This window comes from Pteropus medius, unplaced genomic scaffold (assembly GCF_902729225.1).
Source record: "Pteropus medius unplaced genomic scaffold, Ma_sr-lr_union100, whole genome shotgun sequence".
In the NCBI taxonomy this organism is placed as follows: Eukaryota; Metazoa; Chordata; class Mammalia; order Chiroptera; family Pteropodidae; genus Pteropus; species Pteropus medius.
This window is the reverse complement of record NW_024349798.1, coordinates 6551110-6575109: the sequence shown is the minus strand read 5'-3', so window position 1 is coordinate 6575109 and position 24000 is coordinate 6551110. Positions and strand designations below refer to the sequence as shown.

The window sequence follows — 24000 nt, the reverse complement described above, 5'->3', positions numbered from 1 at the left end:
TCCAAGGCTGAGCACCCAAATTCGGGTGTCACCTTCACCCCTGGGAGCTGCATGACATAAGCACCTTCCTCGTTGGGACGGTGGCAATGACAGTAACAGTCCCCATCTCAAGCACTTGCTGTTAGGATTACATGAGATGGTATATGTAAAGTTCTCTGCAAGAACAGACACATAGCATCCACTCAATAAAAGCTAGTTATTACCACCGATTGTCGAAAAGATGCTGACGATGAAATAGAGCATAAGTGTTAACAGTACACACTCCAGAGACAGATGCCCTGGGTTCAAATTCCAGCTCTGCCACCTGCTGTGTGGCCTAACCAAGTTACTTAACCTCTCTGTGTCTCTATTTCATTAGCACCAATTCATTAGAAAAATGACCATTTTCCTGCAGCGGCTAGTCTCTGGGAGCCTCTCCATCACAGCTGCACCCTGCCCACACCACTGTAAGGAGCACCTTTGTGACACCCTGTCATCTGAGCCATTGGGGATAAGTTCCTCTTCTGGCTAGGACCCTACTGATCGATTTTCCATCCCCACTCCAGTATATGAACCCTTGGGAAAGTGTCAAACAGCAAAGAAACATAATTTTCACCAGAATCAGGATATTTTGGGATAAAAAGCTGCTGTAGCAGATCCTGCCTGTTCTTCCTTCTGAGGGCTGTGATAAAGATGACACATAAGGTACTCAGAAGAACACCTGCTAGATAATTAAGTTCTATATACATGCTTGCATTATATCTTAACAGTTATTGTTTTTGATCATCCATTAGGAAACCCTAGGACTAGTGATATTATTCCCACTTTTCAGAAAAGAAAAGGTTCAGTGCCTTTTGGGGCAATGCCACTGTGAATACTGGTGTGGGAAACTGAGTTCAGGCATAGAAGTCTGGGGAAGTCAGAGAGGGCTAGTGTGTTACTGGACGTCCCGTGACACCTGCGAGGACCTGCCTGGGACTTTGTCAAGGTAGAACTTGGGGTGGGAGAGCCAGTCTCAAAAAGCCAAGGCCAGGAGGCTGTATGGCCTGGAAAATAAAGTCCTTGAACCTGAGCCAGACAGGAACAGTTTCCAATTCTAGCTCTGCCAATAAATCACTAAGCAACCTTAGATGACCATTGCCACTCTAAGCCTCAGCTTCTCCCTCCATAAAGAACAGGGACGACAATCCCTGCTTCATAGGATCATTGCGAGAATTAAGTGAGGACATTTCTGTGAAGCGCCCAGCACGCTGCCTGGCACAGTATCCATGCTCAGTTTGGGGAATTTGTTCCCGGCGAGGTTCTTGCCTGATGGGGCGGCCATACTGTTTGGTGTTCCCTTCACACCGCCTCTGTCCTTCTTCATTGACAGAAAGAACCTGGAAGGTAGAGAATGTGCTGGTGAACATTCCTTTGGCTTCTACACCTGCAGGCAGCCCCAGGGGCTCCAGGAAGTGGGGACCCTGACTCACGTGCTGCAGCAGTGCCTCCTCCCCCATGGCCTTCATCAAGCCTTTGGTGTCCATGTGGCCCAGGCGCAAGATGTACAGCGGGCGGCCATCTTTGCAAAGAGAAGGGGCGTTATTTAGTGAAGGCGTCTCCAACCCCCGGGCCACATACCAATACCAGTCCGTGGCCCCTTAGGAACCAGGCCTCACAGCAGTGGGTGAGCAGAGAAACTTCATCTATATTTGCAGCCGCTCCCCAGTGCTAGCATCACCTCCTCAGCTCTACCTCAGATCACCAGACCTTAGATTCTCACAGGAGCACCAGTCCCTGGTGCCAAAAAGGTTGACTGCTGATTCAGCGGATGCTCGTGGGAGGGCAGGTCAAAGCCTCCATGAAAACTTACCCTCCTTGGAGAAAGAGTTGCCAGGCTGTGGCTCACCGAGCTTCAACCCTGCCTTATCTACTAACACCCTGCCTGCTCCCAAGAGGGGCTGACACCATTTATGGTGAAAGAAACAAGAGAAGTGTTAAAAAATTTACACCATTAAGGAAACTGAGTGAGGAGCTCGTGGGAACTCTCTGTATAATCTTAGCAACTTTTCTGAAAATCTAAAACTTCTAACATTAAAAGATTTAAAACAAAAAATTTTTTTTAAGAGGATAATAAACTACATAATGAAGGAGTATGGAGAGAACAAGTAAATGTTGGCTGTTAGCCTTCTGTCAGCTAAAGCAAAAAGGGAAAATAAGGAATTACATATTAACACAGCTGACTCTCGTTATTTGCAGCAATTCTATGATGTCACCTCAAACACCGAATTGGCAAATATTGAACCACTGCTTCTAAGAAAAACAGAGAGTTAGGGATCTGCGAGCCGCTTAGTAGTAACATTTTTGTCAACCAGGCAATACGAAAACCTTGTTTTATGTGTGCTTCTATTTAAGGACACCTTATTTAATATATATTGTTGACTCATTAACATTGAACTCAGGGCCAGCAGCACTGAAACGCATGTCTGAACAAGCCGATCTAACAGACGTTTTCTCCAAAAGGCACATCACAGCCTCCTTGCACTTAGGAACCCTAGACAGCACTTCTGCACGACGCTTGGGGACCATTCTACACAGCAAAATAACCAACAAAAAGCACACGCACACGCACAAAATGTGGCACTAAGCAGACTGCAAAAGGGACACGTGTTCCCAGTGTGAGAGCTGAAACAAGGAGGCAGAAGGACATCTCATTCAACCTCAGTTGGGGACATGCAGGTCGGGCACCTCAGCGTTTTTGCCACTCTGTGCTCATCTGTGAATGACCACGAAAGCATCCTGAGTATTGATTTGGGGGCTATAAGTAAATTTCAGTGAGAAGGCAAATTCGCAAATATGCAATATATGAATAACGAGGATTAACTGTATGTATATTAAAAGAAAGTGTCCCAACCAGTTCTTCAGGAGAGTCAAGCATTTGCCCTAATCAGTATACAGTTGACCCTTGAATAACAGGTTTGAACTGTGTGGTTCCACTTATTTGCAGATTTTTTCAATAAGTAAACAGTCAGCCCTCTGTATCCCTTGGTTTCACATCTACAGATTCAACCAACCGCCAGTCAATGATCTGGGAATCTGCAGATGTATATGCCTTGTTCTACACCATTTTATATAAGGGACTTGAGCATCCACGGATTTTGAATCTCGGGGGATTCTGGAAACAATTCTCCATGGATACAAAAGGACAAGCATAGTTAAGTTTTTGGAGAGTCAGAAGTTATAAGTGGATTTGCGACTGCGTAGGGGTTTGGCGCCCCTAACCCCAACATTATTCAAGAGTCAACTGTTATGAATTTTTACATAAAAGACATTGAAAACCATAATAGGCACTGGCTTCAATGGCAATTTAATAAATAAAAAAAATCCAAAGATCTTTATAGTGTGTTGAATAACATTCCCCCCAAATTCACATCACCCATAATTTCACAATGTGGCCTTATTTGGAAATAGGGTCTTCGGGGAGGTAATTATTTAAAGATCTAGAGATGAAATCATACTGGATCATACCACATCCAATGACCTGGGGTCTTTATAAGGGGAGAGCACACTGAGAGATACAGAGAGAGGAAGGCCATGTGAAGATGCAGGCAGAGACTAGAATGATGCTGCCAAGCCAAGGAACGCCTGGGGCCACCAGAAGCTGGAAAAAGCAAGGAAGGATTCCCTCCTAGAGCCTTCACAGGGATCATGGCCTTGCTGACACCTTGATTTCAGATTTCTGGCCTCCAGAACTGGAAAGAAATAAACTTCTGTCACTTTAAACCACCCAGTGTGTGGTGATTTGCTATGGCAGCCCCAAGACACTAACGCGGTATTCACTTTAAGCCCAGCTCTGCCTTCCTGGGCTGGGCTGTCACCTCAAAGTCATCTCCAGATGCTTGGAAGAATCAAAAGGAAAAAAAAGCAGCATGGAAAGTGGCAATTGAAGCATATTCGGGAGTGACTGAAGGTACGCACCTATGTCCTGGTAGTGCCAGCCCCCCGCAAAGAACTCCTCCAGGAGGGCGGGCGGGCACCAGGTCTGAAGGAGGAGATCCACCTGGTGCTGCTTTCGCCAGCTCAAGGACTGGCACAGCATCTCCCGGGCCCTGTCCAGGTGGAAGTCACGAGCCCGCAGGAACCGAAGGATGTGCTGATCTTTGGGAATCTGAGAGAAGGAGAAGGAGCAGCCTCAGTAGATGAAATTATGGAAACTGAGTCTCCTGTCTCATCTAAAAATATTTAGCAGGAGAAAGGACCATATATGTCCACAAGCCAAGGACTGCCGCAGTCACCAAAAGCCAGGAGAGACATGAACCAGATTCTCCCGCAGAGCTTCTTGAAGGAACTAACCCTGCCAACACCTTAATCTCAGACATCTGGCCTCTAGAACTGGGAGAGAATACATTTCTGTTGTTTTAAGCCTCCCAGTGTGTGGCATTTTGTTTCAGCAGCCCAAGGAAAGTAATACACCCTTCTTAACAGTTTGTTATATGAGCTGATAAATCCCTCTTTTTTTGACTCGTTGATTCATGCTGCTTTCCTGCCTCACCTAACCTAAATAGCTGAGGTGACAAGCTAAGACCCTATCAGCTCTCCTTTTCCTCAGGCAAATATCAACAGTCTCAGGAAAGCCACCCCCATTCAAAAGTGCCCTTTTTTGAGTATTTATTCTGAGCCAGACATGGCTCTAAGCACTTTATGAGGATTGTCCCTTTAATTTGCTCTTGGAGGTATATGCTAACGTTATTTCCATTTTACTGATGGAAACAGGAAGACAGGTTACATCATAGCCCAACACTCTTTTGTCTGCTCCCCAGTGTAAGAGGAGAAGAGCTGGAGAGGAAGGTTCAGCGACTCATGAATAAGCAAGAAGTTCTTATTCAGTGGAGCTGAAGGTCAAGTCCATGCTTGGAACCTACATGCATGGTGGACATTCATGTTATGAGGCTTCGAGTCTAAAGGCAAAATCCACATGCTGTCAAAAATCAACCTTTGCAAGTCATTAAATCTCTTAGAAAAAAACACGGTCTTGTGACCATAGGGCTATACATCATTAGGTCTCAACCGGGGGTGACTGCCCCACAGAGTACATTTGTCTGGAGCCATTTTTGATTGTCACAACTGAGAGAGAAGAGCTCGTAGCATCTAGTGGGTGGAGGCCAGCGAGGCTGCTCAACTCGCTACAGTGCACAGGATAGCCCCCATCACAAAGAACTGTCCAGCCTCAAATGTTAACAGTGCCAAATCAGTGATAATGCACGGCATGTGTTATAGATACAAAAGACAGTATATAATGAAAAAAAAAGGCAAAATCTAAGTGTCCAGTATTGCTAATTACACAGACTTATTTCCCTGGCTCCTTCTCCCCAGTGCCTGAGGCTGGGCAGCTCTGACTGCGCATCTGCCCCCGCGGGCCCTAGCCCTGCACCCACCTTGCCTTTGTGGTTCTCCTGCAACCAGCGCCGAAGCTGGATCAGGCAGCTCTCCTGCATAGGCGTGAGCTGGCCCAGGCACCTCTCAATGTAGTCTGCATCCAGCTTGTCCCCTGGAGGAGAAGAAGGAGGGCTTCAGGACAAAAGTGAGATGCTGCGTCTCTTCACCATGTGGTCTGTCTACCCTTTCTGGAACCCTCACATTACTGGGTACCTCGAATCTGAAATGTCGTTCCAAGCCACATGGTGGCCCTTACACCAGACAACAGCCACGTGGGCTCCAGATCCTCTTGTCTTTCTGACCCACTTCCAAGGGAAGTGCCGGAGCAAGCCTAGATCTCACCGTGGCAAGCGATGTATCCCTTTGACTCTCAGAAATGTCCTCTGAAGGTTTTTGTCCATCTCCCACCCCCTTCAACTTGGTAACCATCAGCTCGTTCACTATATCCATAGGCCTGTTCCTATTGTATTTTGTTTATTCATTTGTTTTGTTTTGTTTTAGATTCCACATATAAGTGAAATCATGCGGTATTTGTCTCTCTGTCTGGCTTATTTCACTTAGCATAATACCTTCTAGGTCCACCCACATTGTCACAAATGGCAAGATCTCATTCTTTTTTGCTGAACAAGATTCCATTGTGTGTATATGTGTGTATACATGTGTGATACACACACACACACATATATACCATATCTTCTTTATCTGTTCATCTATTGACAGATATCTTGGCTATGTAATAATGCTGAAATGAACACAGAGTGCATATATCTTTTTAAATTAGTTTTTTTGTTTTCTTGGGATAAATATCTAGAAGTGAAATTGCTGGATCATATGGCAGCTCTTTTTAACATTTTCAGGGAACCTCCATACTGTTTTTCATAGTGGCTACACCAATTTACATTCTCACCAACAATGTACAAGGGTTCCTTTTTCTCCACATCTTCGCCAACACTTGTTATTTGTTGATTTATTGATGATAGGTGTGAAGTGATATCTCATTATGATTTTAATTTGTATTTCCTTGATGATTAGTGATGCTGAGCATCTTTTCATATGTCGATTTTTACCATCTGCATGTCCTCTTGGGAGAAATCTCTATTCAGGTCCTCCACCCATTTATTAAATTGATTTGTTTGGTTGATTTTTGGTGTTAAGTTATATGAGATCCTTATATATTTTGGATATTAACCCCTTATTGGATATATCATTGGTGAATATTTTCTCCCATTCAATAGGTTTTCTTTTCATTTTGTTGATGGTTTTCCTCGCTGTGCAAAAACTTTTTAGTTTAATGCAGTCCCATTTATTTTTTCTTTTGTTTTCCTTGCCTAAGGAGACATATCCAAAAATATATTGCCAAGACCAACGTCAGAGAGTTTACTGCCTATGTTTTCCTCTAAGAGTTTTATGGTTTTGGGTCTTACATTTAAGTCTTTAATCTATTTGAGTATCGTGCTCACTTCAGCAGCACATATACTAATCTATTTGACTATATTTTTGTGTATGGTGTAAGAAAGTAGTCCAATTTCATTTTTTTTTTTTTGCATGTATGTGTCCAGGTTTTTCAACACCATTATGGAAGAGACTGTCTTTTTACCCCATTGTATATCCTTGCCTCTTTCATCATAGATTAAATGACCATATAAGCGTAGGTTTATTTCTGGGCTCTCTATTCTGTTCCATTGATCTATGTGTTTGTTTTTATGCCAGTACTGTATTATTTTGATTATTGTAGCTTTGTAGTATAGTTTGATATTAAGGAGCATGGTACCTTCCACTTTGTTCTTTCTCAAAATTTCTTTGGCTATTTTGGAGTCTTTCATGGTTCCATATAAATTTTAAGATTAGTTGTTCTAATTCTGAGAAGAATGCCATTTGTATTTTGACAGGGATTGCACTGAATCTGTAGATTGCTTTAAGTGGTATGGACACTTTAGCAATATGAATCCTTCCACTCCATGAGCAGGGTATATCCTTCCAGGTATTTGTATCTTCTTCAATTTCTTTCTTCAATGTCTTACAGTTTTCAGAATATAGATAAATATTTCGCCTCTTTGGTTAAATTTATTCCTACGTATTTTATGATTTTTGATGCAATTATAAATGGAACTGTTTTCTTAATTTATTCTTCTGATCATTATTGGTGCAAAGATAATTAACAATATAATATATATCATCTCAATGAGTTTTCTCAATACCCTGTGAGGTGGGTGTCACTATTATTCCCACTTTAGAGAAGATAAAACTGACGCCCAGACAGGTAAAGTAACTCAAACAAGTAAATGTATGTAGTGTGCCCAGCATAACAAAGGCAATCAATAAATACCAGTTCTTTTTGCCTTCCTACATCTCTAGCTTCCTTGTGAGGTACAAGACTTTTAGGATACAGAGCCCTGGCCCCAAAATACAGCCCAGAGCTGCACAGATCACTCTCACTGTTCAATCCCATCTTCCACTATTGGGCTGTGCAGGGTCAGCATGTGCCAGCATTTAGAGGTTGGGCTCCAATTTGACGTCCTATTGCCCACTCTTAACCACTGGGGTAGCAGATGCTGGCATAGTGAGGCATCGCAGCATGGTAGCCTCTCAGCAGTAGGTGGAGACAGTTCACAAAGAGCAGCCCCCAGGAACACAGCCCATTCTTTGTGTGCAGATGACACAATAAAAAAACAAATGGAATGTTCGCAGTCCAGCAGTGGGAACCAGCGGTTCCCTCGAAAACAAAAAAAAAGCCAGGACTGGTGGTCACGCCAACTGTGCCAGGAGGTGTATAGGTAAATAGAGGCAAGAGAGATGCTGTGGGGAGAACCGTCCTGACCCAGAAACACTGAGAGGGGTCAGAAGCGGGGATGCTGAGGGTGAGGAGAGGTTGAGGGAGAAACACGAGGGAGGCAAGAGATGCCAGCATCCTTCCGGGCTCCAGGCAGCTGTGAAGGCCTCTTTCTTCTTCTGAGCACAAAGGCTCAGTGATTCAGAGCACATGACTGTGCCTCCTGTCAGCCATCCTGAGTACCAGCCCTGCTGGTGGACAGCACAGACAAAAGGAAAGAAAGACCTGTGTAACACAGGGAGGGCACAGGACATGACCCGCAGCGTGTGTGCACCGGAAGGCGCAGAAGTGCAGTGTTGTAAAAACAATTTTTTTAACTATTTAAAAAGTGTTTGTACAACAGCGGCCAGTTAGTGCACACGGATGGTGCAGAATAAATATTTGTTGAATAAATAAATTTTGTTCTTCCTAATCATGGCCCCAGATGTATTTTGGGTTACATGGGTTACACATCTTTGAGTCAGCAAGCCCTACACTTCATTGGCCCCAAAGAAAAATCTGAACTGTCCTGAACATAAATGTACATGATTAAAACTGGATTTATGGGGTATGTGCATGAAAAATTGTCATATTGTGAACATTTCCCATGTCAATAAAAATCTGAAATATGACAAAGGGTTAATTGCCTTAATATGTAAAGAGCTCTTACAAAGCAATAAGGAATCAGCAAATAGGAAAATGGACAAAGAACAAGAACAGGGATTCGCAAAAAAAAGTTAAGTTGAATCACTAAACATAAAAAAAGAATACTTGACCTCACTCATAATGAAAGATTAGTGATCACTAATCACTCTTTGCCCTTCAGAAGTTTGAAATGTTTAACAAAAGCCTTGTGGGGAGCGGGGGACAGGGCGAACTCAGGAATAGACCCAGCCACACACTTTCGGTGGGAACATTGATTAGTACCAGCTCTTTGTGGGCCTAACTGGTAAATCTACCAAAATTTTAGTTGCACATAACAACCTTGGACCCAACGATTCAACTTTTAAAATTATGCTATATATGTATACATATACATACATATATATATACATATATATATACACATACATATATATATATAAAATCAGGCAGATATTTTTAAAAACCTTAAGTACAAAGATGTACCATATTATTTTATTTAAAAAAAAGGAAAACAACCTGTCAATAGGGGACTAGCTAAACAAACTAAATTAAAAATAATAAATAATAAATGTTTATTAATAAGTTATGGTGCAACCACACTATGAAATACCGCAAAGTGCTCAGACACATGCGCTGATACAGAAAGCTGTTCAATCGACATTAGTAAGTGTGAAAAAAGCAAAATATCAAATAGAATGTGTTATATGCCCTTATTTGTTCAACATAGGTTATATACGCATGTAGGTGTGTGTAACCACACGTGCGTATATACATATTATGTATGTGTATGTGCCTAGGTAGTCTCAGGAAATATGAACACAAAACTATTGCTGCCTTCAGGGAAAGGAAAGAAGTTTTACTTCCTACTTGACATCTTCTGAGCAATTCAAATTCTTTTTCCACCATAATCACGCATTATTCATATAATTAAAAATAGTAATAAAACCAGAGAAAAGGGCAGCCATAATATACCAGATCAGGTCAATTCCTGATCTTGAAATAAATCATTTCTGGCTCTTGGGCCTGAAGAAAGAGATGGGGAAGCAAATGGGAGAGGGAGGAGACGGAGTTATATTCCAGGACTCAGATCTGTCCCCAAGGCACCCGCGGCAATTCTCCCCACCACAGGGTAAGCAAACCCACTGCAGGCTTCCTAAGACTTCAGGCCTTGGCCACAGAGTCTTACCGTCAGTACCGACCATCTCAGAAATGGGGCCCTGGACGCTGCTGGGCCCATCAGCCTCCAAGGAGTCTGGGTCCCCCAACGCAGCCTGGGAGCGGGTGTCCTCCTCTCGGACCCGGGCAGGCGTCCACCGGGGAACGTGAGAGATGCCTTGGGAGATGAGCTCGTTCAGGTAATGCTCGATCACCTCCTTCCCCTGGAAGACAGAGAGTGCCAAGACATATCGGTACCTGGGGCAGGACCGCAAGGGGTAACCGCATCAACTTGGAAATCACCCAACCTGGCTCCGGTTCCAGCCCCGATGCATGGCTATTAAGCAGTTGAAATGTGGCAGGGACCAGTGGAGATGTCCTGTGAGTGTTAAATACGCAACAGATTTCCAAGATTTGGTACCAAAGAATGTAAAATAACTCCCGATTAAGTTTTATATTGATAACACGTTGGATGAAATATATTATTAAAGTGGATTTCACCTGTTTCATTACACCAAAAGGCCTTATCTCAATGATGGGTCAGATCTTTAAACCAAGCAGTGACAATTTTAACCAGGAAAAAGCACTGCCCAATGTCCCTCCTCTGTCCACAGAGTTCCCTACACAAGCCTGGGAGCATCAGGACAGTTATTACTGTGCCCCACTATGGGCTTGCTTTCCATCCATCATCTCCTAGAATACCCATTCTACAGATGAGGACAGTTAAGGATGTTGCCTGATGTCACACGAGTTATCGGGTGGCAGAGCGGGCTTTGAACCAGAACTGGCAGCCCCCAAGGCCTGTGCACCTTCTTCCTCCTTGTGACTGACGAAGCCCCTCTCTTACCTTCTTGACATTAGCTGTGTACTGCTTCATGGCAATCTTCTCCAAGGCACTTTCGAAGCCAAAGAAGGACCGGATGTCAAGTGAGGCAGATTGCTCAAAGCAAGTCCAGTCTTCATTCTCGGGGTGGACCTGAAAGCCAGGCAGGGATGACAACACAGTCTCAGGGTGGAGGATGCCATGCCCTCCCCCGGGCTTCTCTTGGTGACCTGGGCACAGCCAGAGCATGCAGTGGACAGCATGTCACAGCTGGCAACACCCTAGGGTTCCAGCAATTCCAACAGGCCCCACCCAGAGCACAATGCAAGGTATAAAGTGTTAGCAAACAAAGAGCCTCCTCAGGAGGGGCCAGAAGAAAGTGGGCCTCATATTTGTGTTCCTGTCCCTTAAAAATTATATGCATATGATATATAAATAGATAATATATTTAATATATCATTATATATAAATTACACATGAATATTATACATTTGAGATATATTAAAATATGTATGTTATGTGTTTATATATAATAATATATTATAAATAAATATTTATATGCATATAAGAGAAACTTCGTTGACACAGCTACCATGCAGATCCAAGCTTAGTGCCTCTCAAACTTCCATGGGCAGAGCATTAGCAGGGAGTCTATTAAATATGCAGGTGCCAGGTGGAATAGGTGTCCAGGGCTGGGGCCTGAGAATCTACATTTCACAAGCAGCCTCAGTGATACAGATTCAGCTGTTTGCAGAACTTGCTCTGAGAAACACTACATTAAAAGGGATTTATAAAAACTCCCCCTACACCTCCCTAAAAGTAAACATCTGAACATCCTAGGCCCAGTTTCCAGGAGGCCCTGAGAAGAGCTGGAGGTGTGCAAAGGAAAAGTAATCAGCATTTACTGGACACCTGCTGTATACGAGGCACCACTGTACAGATGAACAAGGCAAGGTCCCCCGCATTGGGAGGCTGGGCAAAGGCACATCAAAAACACCTGTAATATACCATAGTAGCCACATTGGATTTATCATCATGAAAAATACCATTTGGGGTCTAGCATAGCTACATTATCTCATTTGCTCCTCCAGCACCCGAGGCAGGTTCTGTTGACATTCCCAGATATGAAAGGGTAGCCCAGGGAGGGGAAGCAACTTGTCCAACATCACTCGGCAAGAAAGTGGCAGAGCTGAATTCCAAATGACTTCAGACTCCTCACTCCAGCCCTGAGGCTAGCAGGACCCCAACTCCTGCAACGCCCACTCTCAACTTCATTCATCTACCTTGGGGTCTTCAAACCTCCTGTTTCTTCCCCCAGAACTCTGTTTCCAGCCCTCTCATCCTTCAGCACTCAGCTTTAATGACACCTCCTCAGAGAGGCCCCAAGGGGATACTTCCATTTTCTGTAAGTCTGTCTGCTGGGCTCCTTCTTAGCACTCGTGACAAAATTTTAAGTCTATACCGATTTGTTCTTTTTCTCATCTGTGCCTTTCACTGGAATGGGAGATCCATGAAGACAATGGTCAGGTGGATTGGTCCACTGCTGGGTGCCCAGCACTTGTCAGGGAGCCTGGCACACAGTAGGTGCTCAATCAGTGTGTACTGGAGAATTGTTCTTAATTATATTAAAAGGCAACACATATACAGGGCTTAGTGTGTACCAGGTAGTGGTCCAAGAGGTTTGGTTATTTTACTTTTTTAAATCCTCACCATAACCTGTGTGGCAAGTAGGATCATTAACCCCATTTTACAGATAGCGAAACTGAGTCAAAGTTTTGTGAAGGCAAGAAAGGAGAGAAAGGAAGGAGGCAAGTTGCCAGGTTTAGCCAGGATGCCCAAATGCATTTGAATTGAACATAAAACAACAACAACAAAGCATTTTAGTAAGTATGTCTCAAGCACTACTTGAGACTACTTAAAAATTAAGAAAAGGCATCAGCTGGGTATCTGAACTGCAGATGTAAGGAGCTTCCTGCGTCTCATCCGACAGGGCTCTGGGAGGGAAGGAGTTAGCTGCGACGCACAGACATCAGGTGCACAGCTGGGGGGGCGGGGCGAAGAGCAGGGGTCGGTGGCCGAGGCAGTGGGGAGGCCAGCCTGCGCTCACCGTGTAACTGCAGTTCTCCTTGACCACCACACGGCTAGCAAAGGTCTCATTGTGCGCTTCGATGCGGAGTGTTCTCTCTTTCCAGTTCAAGATGTTTCTCTGCACGAAGACCACGTGCTCCACGCCTGCGATCTGCAAGGAAAGGGGCAGCAGGGGGGTGCAGGGGGCGAGGGAGCTGGGGTCGCAAACCCCGAGGGCTAGTCCTGGTCACCCTCGATCCTGGGACCTGGATCCTGTGCCTGGCCACCTGCCTGGGCCCGGATCCCCTACTCCATCCCCCTTCCAATACCACTCCCCTCAATCTCCGCTGGGCATTATCCCCAGGCCCTGCCCAGTCCCAGTCTGTCTCCTGCCCGCCCATTCCTCCAGGACCCAGAACTCACGCCCCCACCCAGCCCCTCTCAGCACCAACACTCAGCCCCACCGCCTGGCCCCTGCCCTGGTCCCAAGTCCCCTACCCTGACAACCCCCCACCCTGTCTAGTCCCCTTGGCCGGCCCCGCTGCCCCGGGCCCTCTGAGCGCCCACCTTCCGCAGCAGCCTCGGGGCCTCCACGCGCAGCCGGCAGCTCCGCTCCACCACGTGCACGGAGCCGTCAGCGCTGCGGGACTCGCGCAGGACCTCGCTGCCCAGGAAGACGGGGATCTGTGGGCAGGTGGGGAAGCGCTTCTCGTAGGCCTGAGTGGAGAGGGAGTGAGCTCGAGGAGGGGGACCCCAGCGGCCAAGGTCCACTAAGCACAGCCCTCCTCCTGCCCCAGCTGGGCTGTGGTCCCGTTTGTCAGATGGGTATGGCGAGCCAGAAGAGCATTCCCGGCCCATGAGAAGAGCAGTGACCACTGCTGTTTTACCGTCATTTAACGCCCCCTTTAAAGCAGTGACACCGAAGCGCCTGCGCAGACCGCTTTTTGCTTTACATCGAGCTTTGCCCTCAGAAGAAACAGTGGGCTTGCCTGGGCGCATTTTATTTTCTTTTTTCTTTTTATTTCCAACAATAGGGCCTTTGCTTTATTTAAATTACCAAAAATAACGTTTGACAGAATGGGAAACATAACATTAAACAACAAAGTATAACTGTAAAATCTCAAACAAGTTAGGCAACACTTTTTTTAGATCACCAAAAATAAAGTTTTACAGAAAAGGAACTATAACAGGCAAATGTATAGCTGCAATTTTCTTTCACCATCAAAATCAATTCTCTCTAAAATATTTTGGGACTACTTTGCATTTTCCAAGCAATATTGAAATTTGTTGTACTGAGTTGCTTAGTCTCATCGTAAAAATGAAAAGTTTGCAAAACAATTTTGCTTAGTGTTAACAAATAACTAAAATATGTGGTTATTGCTAACAACTCCAAATCTACTGAAACAGCCTAACCTATGTATACTTCCATGAATATTTCACAGGCAACACAGATGCTCTGCCTGCTGTCACAGATGATATGGATAGTGGCTAGGGTCAGATACTGGAGGCCAGTCAGGCACCAAGGAAGTACTCCTTAACAGAAATAACTACAGTACATAAGTCTTGCCTCTGCCAGCCTCCTCCCAACCAGGTGGGCATCGCAACTGCTGGGCCTGAAGGCCCACCATCTCCCCAGAACTCTCCACTGGGAACCTAGAGTGCAAAGCTAGACGGAGAAGCTGTTCTTTCAGAGCCATCGAAAATTTAATAAATTGCCCTGGGATTCTTAATGCTGTTGTATGCCTCACAGGCGGTGACATAGGCAGACTCTGGGAAGAAGCTGTCGTGGTACTCTTCTAAAAACCTCAGAAAGAGGTCAAAGTGCTTCAGTAAAGCCTTCAGATTCTTCTCCGAAAAGGACATCTTGACCAGGATTTCTGGAAGTTTCACAAACAATCTCAGCAAGTGTTGTGCCCCATAAATGTAGGAGGGTGGAAGAGACTGGTCACCTAGTGGGTAACTGTTGGGTACGAGTTCCCAGGAGAGGACCTCATTTATTTCATTAGTTCTGCCTTCACAGATGGCAAACACCCCACCGCCTTCCTTGCTTGGGGTCAGAGGAACAGGCGAGGATGGTCTGCTATGCACAGGCGTCTTCTTTTCTAGGTGCAGGAACAGCTTGGGCATGCTGGTGGACACGTCCTGCTGCTGGTGCTTGGGCTGAGGCGAGGCACTGCTCTCAGACAGCTTGTCGCAGTTGGCAGAGTGGCGCCTGGACCGCCTCAGAGACTGCAAGGCTTCTGGCTCAGCTTTGCGCCTTTTGGGAGCAGCAAGCTCACACCGACTCTCCGTGGACTGTGGGATGAACCGATTCAACAAAGGTGGACTTGGAGAGAGTCCCTCCTGGTTCCTATTAGTGTTTATGGCACTTTCCTTAATCGGAGGAAAAAATTTGGACGAAGTCACCTTTTTATACTGAGCTTGTTCATATGGATAAAGCAAAACCAATGGGAGAGTGTAATCAAAGGTTATTCTTAATCCATCCACCATCTCCTTACAAAGGTCAACATTCTTTTCTGCTGGGATGCAATGCACATTCATGTTGGTGTGTGACACAGCATGATGATAAGGCCTCTCACTGGCTGAAAAGGCTGCATTGATAGCAAAATGCTTCACATAGGATTCCAAAATAGTTATGATGTTGGTCTGGCATGGAAGTTTCACTAACCGTTTCCTCCTGTTGATATAATAACAGTCATCCTCGAGTTTCTTCTTCAGAACTTCCGGGATGTCTATAGTTATTAGTCTTTCTTCCATCTCTCTTTTTGTGTGCAGCTCTGGTTCTTCCTTCATTTCAGTCTTTCTTCAGTATCATTTTCTTCAGATATTTATTGCTCCATCCTTTTCTTCACCACTGTCATCAGAAAAAGTGCTTATTGAGTTCTCATTTTCATATTTTTCTTCAGTGGGAAGGCTTTTTAAGATAAAGTCAACACCAGGCAAACTGTGGCGCTTCGCTTTCTCTTTCTTCCTGGGATTCTCAGGGGAGCTACAGCTTTTTTTGCCGATTTACACTGCAATCTCTGATTTTCATCGGTGTCATGGAGGACATGATCTTCAGCTGCGCATCTATCCCAGCTCCTGTTCCAACCATTAAAATGGATTAGATATTCTGGGGTGTCTCTGCCTTTTTCGTCTTTCCCAACAATAACAACATCGACAATCTGAGGAGTTGCAGACCTGACTCAGTCTCCCGTGAGCCTCCGAGACTTAGGTGGACCTGCACGGGGCGCGACTTCGGGACTGAAAATATAAATGCTACGAGGTCCTGAGGGAAGAAGGCACCCGGTCACCCTTGCACTTGGGGCCTACCGGAAGAGTTGCGTCCAAACACGACTGGGGCCTCAGGGCAACGATGTCGTAAGTCCATGCCAGCGGTCTGGCGTGATGGATTAGAACCTGGGTCGGTTGGGCAGGGCGTCGTACGGGAGCCCACGCGACGCTGGAACACGCAGGATGACGAGAGATTTAACCGAAGGCAGACGCCATCATGGAGCTACCTCGCCGGAAGTGCGGCCCTCGCTGGCGTCGCATGCGCAAAACAACGCCGGGGGCCGCAGCCTCGCCTCAGGACAGCGCAGGCGCAAGGTTTCGGAAGGCTCCTTGCCTGGGACATTTTCAAAGACATCTTTCAGGAAAAAAAAAAAGTTGAACGAAATCCAACAGCTCTTCATGATAAAAACACTCAACAAAAAGGAATAAAAGGGAACTTCCTCACTCGGATGAAGGGCATCTACAGAAAATCACAGCGAACCTCTGACTCAGTGAATGGTGAGAGACTGAACGCTCTCTCGCTCAGATCAGGAACAAGGCAAGAATGTCTGCTCTGGCCACTCCTGTTCAACATCCTGCAGGTCCTAGCAGACAGGCAAGTAAAAGAAAGAAAAGGCCTCCAGATTGGAGAGCGAGAGTCCGTGCCCAGTTTCAGAAGTGCCAGGGTCGGAGCCACTAGGGGGCGTGCCGGCATCCGTAGCTGGCGGCATTCAAGCAGGGTCTGCTCCAAGTGCCTGTCACAGCCCACATGCCCCGGGAATCAGGATCAAAGCGAGCTCCAAAAATAGTGCAGGCATCTGAGGACACATATCTCCTCCCCCATCCCGCCCAGCTGAGAGGCAGCACCCACCCAGTTCAGGCTGCAGGGGAGGGAGAAAGAAGAAATGGAACCCCGCCTGATGCCCTTGGTGTCATCCCAGGCCCCACAAGACCAACCCAGCATGTCCTCTGCCAGGGTCGGGAGGACCGGGCTGTCTCCTGCCATATGTCGAAGCTGGTAGCTTTGTACAAACACACCAGGGTTAGAATAAGGAGTGCTTATGCCCCAGGGGGCTGGCAAGGGAGGCCCCCTTGAACTTTCTTTCAAAGGCATTTCTCCATTAAGGAGTGAGCGGCTGCAAAGTGGGTGAAAGTCTGGGTGGGGTCAGGCCTCCTGGTTTGAAGGCCAGCTCCACCTCCTTCCAGCAGAAAGGCAAGCCCCTTCCCTTCTCTCAGCCTGTTTCATTATCTGGAAAATGGGTGTATACCATGCTTGTCTCCCAGATGATGAAACCGGGTTGAATATTTCATGGAGAGCTATCTCACCCAACATTTTTCTTCTCCAGGCAACAGGACTCAGATGGTGGCACAGCACAGGTTTGTAAGAACGGAATACAACTGCCTCCTAGCCCTTTGGGAACACTCTGCTGGCATCAAATGCGTCAGGGAGCCAAAGGAGCCTGCTGGGCCTCACCTCCATGATGAGCAGGCAGAAACTGACATTTTTTGAAAGTACAAGGAGGGAAAGGTGCGTGTTTCAAAATTAGTCAGGCTCAGTTCAAGTCTCTGCTACTTTCTCACTGTGTGACCTTGGGCAAGTCACTTGCCCTCTCTGAGCCTCTGTTTCCTCATCCATAAAATGGGGTAGTGGTAAAGATGTCACCAGAGTGTGTCTCAAAGCAGTTGGCATGAAGCAAGCCTTAAATCTTCTCCCGCAGTTGTGTGCTTTCTTCCATTTAATCCACTGAATGGCATCCTCATTTGACAATGAGGAAACCTGGGCCCAGAGAAGCTAAGTAATTTACCTAAGGATACATAGTGCAAAATGGTGAATCTGGGTTTGAATCCTAGGCAGGCCCAGCCCCCCACTCACTCAGCAACCCTTCACTCAGCAGCTGGGCTCCTTCTCCTGAGCATCTCGGAAACCAAGCCAGGCATTGTCCTTTGGGGCCGTGTGGCCACGATTTTTCCTTCCCCCACCTTCAGTCCTTCGACTCTTGTCAGACAGTGGCCACACGGGCCCCGAGTTTCTCCACTTTCTCTAACTATTCTTCAGTCTCTCTCCTGCTCCCCAGATAAAACGACATGCTCAGAACAAGCCTAGATGCCCAGAACAAATCCCACCGTCTGAACTGTGGCCCACCAAGCCTTGGGTGACCTGTCCCACCAGCCCGCATCCCACCCCAGACTCCTTCACTCTGCTCCAGCCACGCCAGCCTCGCTGTTTCTAGAACACACTTATGAGTTGAATCGTGCTCGCCCACTCTCCAATAAAACTCATGTGTTGAAGTCTTAACCCTCTAGGACCTCTTAGTCGCAAACAGGGTTGTTGCAAATGTAGTTAGTTAAGATGAGGACACATTGGGGTGGGGTGGGCCCCTAATTCAATCTGACTAACATCCTTATAAAAAGGGCTATTTGGACACAGACATGCACACAGAGGTAATGCCACATGAAGATGAAGGCATTGATTCGGGTGATTTCTCTACAAGCCAAGGAACACCGAGGATTATCAGCAATACCAGAACTGGGAGTGAGGCCTGGAACAGCTTGTACCTCCCAGCCCTCAGAAGGAGCCAACCCTGCCAGCACCTTGATCTCAGGCTTCTGCTGTCGAAGCCCTCCAGTTTGTGGTAGATACATTGTTACGTCAGCCACAGGAAACAGGAAATCTACCCACCAAGCTTGTTCCTGCCCAGGGCCTTTGCACTGGCTGTTTCCTCTGCTTGGAACACTGATCAATTCACTTGACAGTGAAGGAGGAGGGAACAGGTGTCACTGGGCCCCCCAGACAGGTAGGAGACCTGTATCAGGGAGTCGAAGAGACACTAGGCTTCAGGGACTTGCCCGTCCCTGCTGGCCCCTCTTTCTGGGACATCCTCCCCTGCAAGGCTGCCTCCTCCCCTGTTCTATGTCCTTTAGCCCATTCATTTCCTCGCTAGCACTTATGGCATCTTTTAATCATGTACTTGCTTGTACATAGCATGCCGAAGGCCTGGGCTGCGTGCTTTCCCGCAGCACTGACTTCACACCACCATCAATCTCAGTTCTGGGCATACACTAGGGTCTCATAAAGAAATGCCAACAAGCAGAGACAGAAATAATACAAACTTGCCAAAGTCCCAAATAACCGCAAGAAAGGTGTCCATGGAGAGAATGGCAGGTCATGACGTTAGCACATGCAGCCAGCTGAGGTCACTAAGCTTCACTGGCCGACTTCCTGTGGTAACAAATCTCTTGTTAGAAGAGCCCCGTCTGGACCCCTCAGATAACAGTGGGGAAACAGGTCAGCAATAGACAGAACTTTCTGTTATTGTGCAAGGGAAGTTGCTGACTTCTTCAAGTAAACAGTGGCTGCTCCAATGACGGATCCACCCCAGGCATTGGGGGGCCCCAGAGCTGAAGTTCCAACTAGAAAGTGGAGGCCTCAAAATAAGTCCATCCCCATGCCAGTTCTCCAGTGTCAGAGGACTGTCAGCTGGAGATTCCCTAGGCTGTGAGGTCTCATGTTTGGCACTTGTTACTGACACTTACAGAATACTAACTACATCATTTCAACCTCACAACACCTTGATAAGATGAGAATGAGTTTTTTCCCCATTTTACAGATGAGCAAGTTGAGGCTTGGGAAGACATCATAAGGCCAGTAGGTGGCAGGGTTGGAGCCAGGCCAGGCTGACCCAGACCCCAGCCCTGAACTGCCTTGCTCTGCCTCTGGGAGGACATTGGCTATATATAACACAAGTATCTGTGGTCAGGAAATGCTGAATCCCGCTGGCCTACACCCACAAATTGGAAGTCCTTTGCCTTTGGCACTGTCACAGGGTCTTACAGGATCAGAGTTCACAGGGCTCTCCCTGTGTGGAGAGTGGCTCATACCTGACTAGTTTTGTCCCTGCCTAAGAGCCTCAGTTGCTGACTGCTGTCCCCACAAATCAAGCCTGAGCTTCTCCTTCTTGAGTAAACACATGGTTTGGCCTTGTAAGGGACACAAGGCAGCAGAAGGATTCAGTTACAGCCCTTCTGCCAGGTGCCTGGAAAGGGACACCCAAGCCTGATGGCTTAGAAAGGGAGCTGGTCCAAGGCCCAGAATCTGCCCATGCAAGGCCAAGGCTGGGGCAGGCAGAGGATGATAGAAACTTCCAAGGATTGCCTCCTATACACCCTCCATCCTGCGAAAATCCACTTCGACACACTTAACATGTGGAGGTGGGGGGTTGGAGTTAGATAGCCCTGGATTCCTAGCTAGGCTGTGTAGCCTTGAGCACAGAACATCCACTCTCCCCCTGCAGGCTCATCGGTAAGGTGGAGTAATCATAGACCCTCCTGATGAGCCCTCACTTGTACCTGTTTCCTTTCTTTGTGTGTCACAACTGCTGAAGTAAGACGTCATCAGCCCCCCTCACCACCACAGTAGGTTTGTTCACCTACGAATCCCGAGTACTTTGCAAAATGCCTAGCACATAGCTGATACTCAGTAGACAAATATATGATGAATGAGTGAATGACAGCATAGCATAGCCGTTAAGGGCATGGACTCTGGGGCTTGGGTTCAAATCTCTTCTCTGCCTCTGAACAAGCTCTCAGTTCCTCAATTCATTCATTTGTTAAAAAGAGAATAAGAAAAGTAACTACCTTGCTGAGTTGGGGGTCGGGCAGTGAATAAAGGAGTCTGTTTTGGTAAAGTGCTGAGAGCAGAGCCTGGCACATGGTTTGTTCTACATAAGCATTTGTTAAATAAATTTAAATTTTAAAAAAAAGTGAGATTCTATAAAGTACAGGAAAGCTATTTCTGCTAATCACTTGACAGCTGCTCCCTCCCCCTCTCCCTCCTTCCTTCCTGCTCTTCCTCATGCAAATTCAAAGGAATCTGGAACCAGTATCCCAAACCTTTCACCACAATGTGGAAAGAACATCCAAACCATACTAATGTACACCACCTTCCCTCTTCATGCTACATGCCGGATTCAAGGCACTGTGTGGCCATCTCAGGATCCTTCCTTGTCCACCCCCCAGCTTCTCCCTGCCAGCCTGAGAAACCCCAAAACAGACAGATATCCATTCTCTAGCTCTTCCAACTCTTCTTTTTCAATTGAGATGTAATTCTCATGCCATAAAATGGAACCAGTATCCCAAACCTTGTGGAGGTGGGGGGTTGGAGTTAGATTTAAAGTGTACAATTGGGTTTTAGTACACTTTAGTACACTTTTAAAGTGTACAATTGGGTTTTAGTACATTCACAAAGTTAAGCAACCATCACTAATATCTAATTCCAAAACGTTTCATCACCCGCAAAAGAAACCTCAAACCCATCGGCAGTTACTCCCCATTTCCCTGAACCCAGCCCTAGGCAACCACTAATCTACTTTCTATCTCTATGGTTTTGCTTTTTCTGGACATTTCATATAATTAGAATCATATAATACGTGGTCTTTTGCGACAGGATTCTTTCATTTAGTATCATGTTTCCGAGATCCATTCATGTCGTAGCAAGCATGAGTGTTTCGTTCCTTTTCTCAGCTGACTAATATGCCATTGTATTGATTCCCCCAACTCATAGCCAAGTTACTCAGTCAGAGTTTGGCGAATGAGCCATCAGACACCTGATGTAGCAGGGTTATCCCCGCTGATGAAGGGCACAGCAGAACCATGATGGCATTATTCTGGAAGCCTTCTGAAATGACTGCTGTTTATAATCTATAAAACAGCTATATGCAGATGATTCTACAGCTGAAAAATCTACTGCAATTCTAATTAAAGTCAGCTCAGGAGACACAAAGGACAGAGACAGAGGGTCAGAGGGACCCTGTGGCCAGGCAACCTGAACACGTTGAGGGGTCAAGGCTGGGGTGTGATGGGGCAGCAGAGACAAAGCCCAGATTTAGATACTGCCTCTGGCACTTGCCAGCAGAGTGACCTCTGTTTAACCTCTGAGACTCGGTTTCCTCAGGATAAAAAGAGGATGATAAGGAGGATCATACCTAATTTATAAAGGTTGCTGTAAAGATTAAAGGGAGATAATATGTGTAAAGCGTTTAGCACAGTGTCAGACACCATATAGTAGATTTTTTAATGGACACAGTAGATTTTTGTAGGGCTATAAACCAACAGGGACTTAAATAGGTATTTGTTCACCCATGATTATAGCAGCATTATTCACAGTAGCCAAAAAGTAGAAACAAACCAAATGTTTACTGACAGAAGAATAGATAAATAAAATGTAGCTTATCCATGCAGTGGAATATTATTCAGCCATTAAAAAGACTGATATATGCTACAGCATGGATGAACCTCAAAAACATGATAAGTAAAAGGACAAATATTGTGTGATTCCACTTATATGAGGTCCCTAGAGTCATCAAACTCACAGAGATAAAATAGAAGAGTGATTGCCAGGGGCTGGTAGGGTGGACAGAGTTTCAATTTGGGAAGATGAAAAAATTATGGAAATGGATGGTGGTGATGGTTGCACAACAGTGTGAACATACTTAATGCTGAACTGAACAATATACTTAAAAATGGTTAGAATGGGAAGTTTTGTGTTACTTATATTGTACCACAAATTTTTAAAAAGAGAATAAACCATCTCAGAAGAATTGATCGTGATTCGAGATAGAATATCATATCTGTGTTTATTTGTTAATAGTCGCTGTCTCTGTCTCTATGTCTGTTTTCTTCACCACTGGATTCCCCAGTACCCTTGCACAACACCTGGGACACTAGACACCCAGCCAATGTCTGCGGAAGGAAGGAAGGAGGGAGCAGGTGCTAGGAAAAGAAAGCAAGAAGTTGGAACCCTCATCACATATATACCTGGAGGAACAGGTTGAGCAGTACCGATCCTCCCCTCTTCAGCCTGAGGGGGCTTCTGTCTACACCCTGTGGCAGGAACGCAGCCCAGAGAATAACCTGTGCCTGTGTATTGCTGTTCATGGTTTACCTGAAGAGAGCTAAGTCCTAGAAGGTGCTTCATGCACAGGTGAATAAATGCCTGAGAAGTTCCCTCTGGCCATGATAGTGGTGCATCTGCAGCTATTGGCCAATGAATTATCCCAAACAAGGTGCAAAGGAACAGTTTTGCCTGTTTTTCACAGGTTCCTGGTCCCAAGGCTGCAGTATAGGGCACAGTTAGTGCAACCTAGTGATTATTTGTTCCTGCCTCTGTCTCCTTCTCACGCAATGGGACCTCCCTTTGCCTGGCTGAGACTGTGTCTCCTCGTGAGGTCATGCCAGGAGAATGTCTGGCCTCTCTGGCACTGGGGGATCATACAGCCTGCCGCCCAGCTCAGCAACTGCACAAAATCCTGCTGTGGATTCTCAGCCCTGGGTGGGGAGCGGGGCGGGGAAACTCTCCTCCTCTGAACACGCTCCCTGCCCACGGACTTCCAGGATCAGCTGGTACCCCTGATGGTTCAGGGACGGACAAGGTGGCAGCAGAGCCAGCCCAGCACATCTTGACATTTAGCGATATGTCAGGATCTTGAAGGGAAGGAAACGCTATTTTAGATTTAATAAGCGTTTCAGGAATGAGCCTGGCCTCCATTACCTCTGCTTCCCCACACTCCAGGATAGCAACCCCCCTCAATACACCTTCAGGCAGCCAGAGGATCCTCCTAAACCCCAAATCTGATCATGTCACTCCCCTTCTTAAAAGCTCCCCAAGTCCTTGAAGAGGCAAATTAACCCACCAGTTACTTTCTAACTCTCACTAAGGCCCAATTGAGCCGCATCATTTCTTCAGAGAGACAAATTCTGCCCTCCTCCCCTCAGCGAGGCTCAACCTGACGGCTTAAAGACCCTAGGCTGGAGACTTGTTGTTCCCTCAATACAAATTCTGCTTGGCACTTGCCTGGTT

General features: G+C 46.2%; 2 protein-coding genes across 2 annotated transcripts in view; both read right to left on the bottom strand.

Annotated features, from left to right (window-relative positions):
* Window positions 1-24000, bottom strand: part of SEC14L5 (SEC14 like lipid binding 5) — a 42574-nt gene that overhangs the window by 11793 nt on the left and 6781 nt on the right. The window contains exons 3-10 of the mRNA XM_039885281.1: window positions 13461-13610; window positions 12934-13065; window positions 10851-10979; window positions 10035-10227; window positions 5394-5506; window positions 3937-4126; window positions 1452-1540; window positions 1288-1358 (exon numbers count right to left, since the gene is read on the bottom strand). Coding sequence (XP_039741215.1) covers window positions 1288-1358; window positions 1452-1540; window positions 3937-4126; window positions 5394-5506; window positions 10035-10227; window positions 10851-10979; window positions 12934-13065; window positions 13461-13610 — 1067 coding nt within the window. The remainder of the gene's footprint in view (window positions 1-1287; window positions 1359-1451; window positions 1541-3936; window positions 4127-5393; window positions 5507-10034; window positions 10228-10850; window positions 10980-12933; window positions 13066-13460; window positions 13611-24000) is intronic.
* On the bottom strand, window positions 14369-15920 carry LOC120620361 (male-specific lethal 3 homolog). Its single transcript, XM_039885285.1, has one exon. It carries the CDS (start codon window positions 15684-15686, stop codon window positions 14598-14600), a length of 1089 nt encoding a protein of 362 aa, XP_039741219.1. The 5' UTR covers window positions 15687-15920; the 3' UTR covers window positions 14369-14597.